This window comes from Trachinotus anak, unplaced genomic scaffold (genome assembly GCF_046630095.1).
Source record: "Trachinotus anak isolate AG129_WGS33_773 ecotype Australia unplaced genomic scaffold, CSIRO_AGI_Tana_v1 ptg000002l, whole genome shotgun sequence".
NCBI classification, from domain to species: Eukaryota; Metazoa; Chordata; class Actinopteri; order Carangiformes; family Carangidae; genus Trachinotus; species Trachinotus anak.
Genome location: NW_027273853.1, coordinates 92,024 through 98,322, shown reverse-complemented (window position 1 = coordinate 98,322; position 6,299 = coordinate 92,024). Strand labels below are relative to the sequence as shown.

Genomic DNA, 6,299 nt, shown 5'->3' with positions numbered 1-6,299 from the left:
ACAATGCACATCAATGCACTGTTCTTCTCACACGTGCCAGTACGCTTTTCTTTTTTTCTATTTCTGGATATTTTGTTCGTTTGTTTTTTAACGACACTGCTTTCTCATACTTTTAACTCTCGTCAGAACATTACTCCCACCTTGTGACATGTATTAGTCACTGTACATAAATTGTAACTCCTCATAAAAAGAATCAATTCACATTTTTAATATTTATCCCTTATAATTATGTTTTAACCATATGAATTACTGTATCAATGGATTAAAGATACAACAGATGTCCCAAAGTCGGAATGGAAGATACCTCCTAAAGTGATTGAGAATGACCGAGCCAAGATCTTGTGAGACTTCCAGATTCAGATATCTATAGATCTATATCTATAGATATAGATCTATAGATATATATATAGTAAGGCTGTCAAAATTAACGCGTTATTAATGCGTTAATGTAACATGCCTTTAACGGGAGTCATTTTTTTAACGTGATTAACGCTTGTGACATTTGAACCTCGGGCCACTCCGTAGCTCGGGAAATCAGGAAGCAATGCACCGAGGTCGATGCCGTCATGAGCAGTAATGGATAAAAAAGATATTTTGAATGGCAAGTTCAGCTTCAAAGTCTTGCCAGATGGCTCTCTTGACAGGACAAAAGTCATTTGTATTTATTGTTGCGGTGAATTTACGTACCACCGGAGTACGTCTAGTCTCAAATACCAAAATTGGTATGCCCATCTGTAATTTTTTTTGTTGGGCTTTTGTTTTAGTTTATTTCAGCATCTTGTTTTACTTTGCACATGTTAGTTACTTGAACTGAGAGTATTTCTCATTGTAGCAATAAATAAACATGATTTTTTTGCATAAAGCAAGCATTTGTCTATTCTCATGTTGAAAAGAGTATTACAATTTGAAAAAAATCAGTTTAAGGTACATTTACAACAGATTAAAAATATGCGATTAATCATGATTAACTATGATCACTCAATCGTGATTAAATATTTTAATCGATTGACAGCCCTAGTTCTGGGACACAAAAATAAAATACATTTTCTTCCATCCTCTTCCTCACAAACAAGAACTACACATTACACATTTAAAAGATGAAAAAGTAAGTCACTGTTTATTTTCACCAATAAAAACATACTAACATTTTTCCAAATCATTTCAAAAACACGTCTTCTCTATAAAACAGCTGAAGAGTTTTTCATATCTCTGCTCTTCTGTGCAGGCGTGGAAATCCAACTACACAATGTGACTCCATTCAGATTCCTGAATGGAGTCACACTACACCTCACAGCAGCTGTGAACAGCTGGACAAGTGCAAAGGACTGAAAACACTAGCAAATACTGTACATGACCACAGAGACAATAAAATGTTTCAGCCATGATGCATCTGTGTCCTGCACAAACTTTCTTACTCCACTTTGCTGTATTGAGGCAATGTGATGACAAACATCAGAAGAAACAATGACAATGCTTCTGTCCTCATTGTACCCAGATATTGCACATATCTGCAAGATATGTTTCTGTTCTGTGCTTCTCATACATGTCCTATAAATACCTGTTGTCTGAAATAAGACGTTGTGCCTGTTTCACTGTTTCAGTCTCTATTTGCTGCAGCTTCCTTCAACACTGAAACATAAAGGAGCTTGAGATGTTCAACTGTCTTGTGGATTCATACTTCCACGTTTCCTAGTTTCCTTTCATATCCTGTGACTTTTGGAAAACTCACAACACTTGGCACTCAGGAAGGCAAAAGTAAAAAGTAAACATATCAAATGTTTGTACTGAGGCTCCAGCGGAGGTCTGTGTGTGTCTGCATACCAGCCTCATCACCGTGGAGTTCAAAAATGAGCTGACACTGCGGCTGGAGTCCGGATCCAACAGTTACTGTGACAGCACTGTGAGCTGAGGTCAGAGGTCATCTCATGGAAACTGCTGATTTATAGTAAACAACTGTCCTTCACTCATACCCACTGTTTGGTGTGATGCCTGGTGTCATCATCAGGCCTTCATCAGTGCTAAAGACACAGGATCTGTTGTGGCTCAGTAAACACAGTTAACATGAGTGTGTGCTGCAGTGTGTTGTGTTGTCTGATACTGTGTTTCATCATTATTTTGTTTCTGAAGCTGTTTGTCATTTCAGAGGATATCAGAGCATCACAAGTTGTTGACTTGACAACAAACTTCATTCTCTAGGTCCATTAGAAAATGTCAAACAGCCTGATAACAATGATTCACACGGTTGAGAGTCCTATGCAGCACCGAGAAAACACTGAAGTCTTTTCACTTCAAACATGTTCTTCTGGAGACACTGACGTGTGAACCCACCACAGGTTCAATCCCATGCTGGAAACAACATCACATCATATCATCATCATATCCTACAATCAGTCTATGCAGTGCACCCTGGGTACAGTCTCACAGGAAACTGGTCCTGCATCTCTTCACTGAAGTAAATGCAGTCTGGCAGCTTCTGTCTTTACACTGGAATGGTTTAGTAAAGGATTTCAGGACTAATAATATTAAAGAAACACACAAACAAACAAACAAACAAACAAACAAACACACACACACACACACACACACACACACACACACACACACACACACACACACACACACCACTCATTCAGTCAGGTTCATCAAAGTAGCATCACATTATGTAGGAAGCCTGGTGTTCTATCCTCTGGGTGGTGAGCTGGTAGCTCCACCTCTCAGAGGACTGATCCGGAGTCAGTGAGGTGCAGGATTGGTCCTGTGTATGGTCCAGCCTCCTCCAGCTGCTGACTGCAGGGAGCCTCAGAGAGTCTCCTGTCAGCCGATGTCACCTCCTAAAAAGACGGGAGGAGACTGGAGTTAAAACATGTTGGTCCTCTCTCATCAGTCTGTCAAATCCACCATCTTCACTGTTCCCTCGTGATCTCTAAAAGATGACGAGAGAGAAGTTGAGGAGTCTCCTCTGCTCCACTAGCGGTGATGGCATCTCATCTCATTTTATTATTACTGAGAGGCCTGATGTGTCAGAGCTGTCTGTTCTTCTTCAGCTCAAACTTTTCCTTGACTATTCACACCTGTTTTTTACTGATGCTGTGGAACCAGACTACTTCCTGAAAAGTGTCAGTCTCCTGCTTCAGGCTGCAGAGCAGAGGTGACAGAGACCACGAGGAATACTTTTTCTGTCATACAGCACAAATATGAATTTAATCATAGCTGAAAATAAATATCAAGATTCAGCAGCTTCATGTCTTATTATGTCTGGTTACTTATTGACGGGCAGATGTGCTGACACTGACATTTCTGTGATAAGATAAACTCAGCTACACTGGGACACAGGGACTGATCATAAAGGTTCAGATCCTGACCTGTGCCCCACACACACCGGGTGATGTCCAACTACAGGTGACATACGAGGACAGGTGAGGAAGGCAGGTTCAAAGAAAACATCATAGATGTCACGAGACAAACCCCTTCAGAAGAAGTCAGTGTTTACACAGAAACTACGGTCATCAGGTAAATGATGAAGAAACTGTACACCATCAGAAGAGCTGAGCAGTCCTGGCCCGAGAAATAACACACTGACACATCACGCTTGTACCATCACCTCTCTGCAGACACAGACTGGGTCATGTAGACTGGACTGAGTCCTCTTCTCAGGCTGCAGCTGCTCTTCGCTCTCTAACATCATCTCTCTGATACAACTCTTCATATCTGCAATGACTCACACAAGCACAGGCACGCACACTGATACACATCATGGACACACAAACTCTGCAAACTGGAAGACAACACAACAGTTACAGAACTGTTTGTATGACAGAAACTCTGCTGCCTCTGTGTCATCTTCTAAAACTCTGCAGCAGTGACAGTCTGAGAGGAGGACTGGAGAGGACAGGTGGCAGGGACACTTCAGAGAGAAACCTGACAGCTTCTTATTACATAACATCACGTAGGAGGACAATAAGTAGAGAATGCGAGAGGCTGTGAATACGACCGAGGACGTGGACCTGAACGTTTCATAACATGAATCTTTGAAGGGGTGGGGGCCAGAGAAAAGAGAGCTGGGGTCAGATGATGTAAAGGGTATGCAGCTCTAGCTGGATGTGGCTGCAAGATAATTATATGCTGCTGTCCACTACATGGCTTCTCTCTGCACTCTCTCTACCTTTACATGGTTCCTCATGCAGATGACAACCACATCTGTGTGTCTGTGAGAAGATAAACATCTGGAAGCAACAACATTTCCTCCAATCAAATAAATAATTCTCTTCTGCAGTAAAGAACAAGGAAGATGCCGCATGAACACACTTGTCTTTAGGTGCTCCTGAATGCACCCTGTTTTTGACGCACTGACTGTAAGAAGCCTTGTGCATGAATGTACTCATCTGTTGATGAACAAAAAACGTGAGCGTCGTTCACTGTGGTGAGAGTGAACAGCACTCACACTCCAGCAGGTGGTGGTAGAGAACCAAATAAGCTGTTTGCAAACAGCAAACAGAAGTGGCAGTTATTTGATGCTGGGGATGGATGAGGAGGAGGCTCCACTGATTAAGAATTAAAGAAAGAACAGATGAAATATGAACTAGTTCATCTTCTCTTTGTGAAATTTGACCTTGCACAACTCTGACTGCAGCCACTGTTAAACAGAACTCTTCAGGTCATGTTTATGTTCAGTTAACCTGTCCAGTCTGTGTAACAGCTGGACAGGTTAACATCTGTTCCATCAGACCTCCTGTGTGGACATGCTTCTACAGAGACAGGAGGACAAAATCAGAGACGTTCAGAGGTCAGTCACACATACGTAATCAGTATGTATGTTATTAGCTAGCTACTGAAATGTCAGTAGTGCAGACCAAAGGAACTATATATTTAGTCGACACTGACTCTCACCTGTCTGTAGTTATATTATCTGAAGAATGTGTGACCTGCACTCTCTGCAGGAAGAACCTAACCAGACAGCTAGGGATATACTACCTTTAGCTTGCAGTGAGACAGCTGTGGCTAGGCTCAAACTACAGCTTACACCCTTTTTCTACCAAAATTAGAGGGTATAGACGGGTTTTCTGAACGTTGGTAAACCCGCTAATAGACGCCGATTGACCCCTTTTCCACTGCCAGTCGAGTTTGCCTTTCTGTTCGGACTGAGGACACACAACTGCAAGGAGTGATGTCTTCACATGCATTTAGAGCACACACACAGACGCAGTGGAGACAGAGGGAGCTGTTGTGTGATGGACTGGCGACCTGTCCAGGGTGCACCCTCGCCCAGAGTCCAATAATACATGATGTGTTCACTCACACCGTCAGAGAGCTGTCCACTGATTTGTTAACTTACTTGGAGTTACCTGTACCTCCTGCTCCTGCTGTGTCTGCGTTAGGCAGGCAGGTGTCTCCAGGTGCTGACAAAGGCAGTAGGGATCAGCGAATAAGGCACCGTGGTGATGGAGTTCCAACTATCTGACGTGGGGTCATAACAGTCCAATGTTTTACACCGCTGCGTCCCAAAATATCCTCCCACCACATACAGCTTATTTCCTGAGGCCACGGCATGGCAGCTCATCCGTTTGGATGTCATGTCGCCCACTCGAGTCCACAGGTTGGTTTCACAGTCAAAGCGATAAGCAGAGGCAGCAGTGAATTCAGTGTCGCCACCCATGATGAAGATCTGGCTTCCTAAGACAGCCGCTGCCGTGTACCGCCATGGCTGGGGGCACTCAGCTGCAATGTTCCAGCGGTTCCCTACAGGGTCGTAGCACTGGACCTGAAGACAGAAGCCATAGGAAGTTAGACAGTTGGGCTGCTGACAGGTACAACACTGAATGACTGTAGGACTGGTCTAGAAAATTTATAATAGCAGCTATTAGATAAACATTGTGTGAAAGTTAGTTAGAAACTGAACTGTGAATTGTAAGAAAGGTAAAGATTCAATCCACCAACCTTGGAGGCCTTGTCTCTGTGTATGGTTGTCCCACCAAAAACAAAGAGTTTGAGTTTGGCACTGACAACAGCTGCATTACTGACTCCATCTCTCAGTGGAGCCATCATGGTCCACTTATTACTGAGAGGGTCATAGCGCTCGACCTGGAAACATGTGAAACAGTGACACTGACTTCACACATGGCTTCAAATCAGAGCTCATCCTAAACCTTGAAACACATTTCAATTGTATAATTTGTCCGAGCTAAGTCAAAGTCAGACCAGCAGCAGAGATTTCACCTGCTAATAATCGGAGTACATTTATGACTGGAGATAAAACCTGTAAATGATGAAACTATGTTCATGAAGAAGTGGATGTATTTCTG

General features: G+C 42.8%; 1 protein-coding gene across 3 annotated transcripts in view; it reads right to left on the bottom strand.

Moving 5' to 3' along the window:
* Positions 1-1,089: 1,089 nt before the first annotated feature.
* enc2 (ectodermal-neural cortex 2) overlaps positions 1,090-6,299 on the bottom strand; it is a 28,004-nt gene continuing 22,794 nt past the window's right edge. For 2 of the 3 annotated variants that reach the window (XM_071488439.1, XM_071488458.1), the window contains exons 10-12: positions 5,935-6,078; positions 5,333-5,758; positions 1,090-2,831 (exon numbers count right to left, since the gene is read on the bottom strand). In XM_071488439.1, the coding sequence (XP_071344540.1) occupies positions 5,372-5,758; positions 5,935-6,078 (531 nt within the window). In that variant the 3' untranslated portion in view covers positions 1,090-2,831; positions 5,333-5,371. The remainder of the gene's footprint in view (positions 2,832-5,332; positions 5,759-5,934; positions 6,079-6,299) is intronic. The other variant, XM_071488448.1, reaches the window with a different exon arrangement.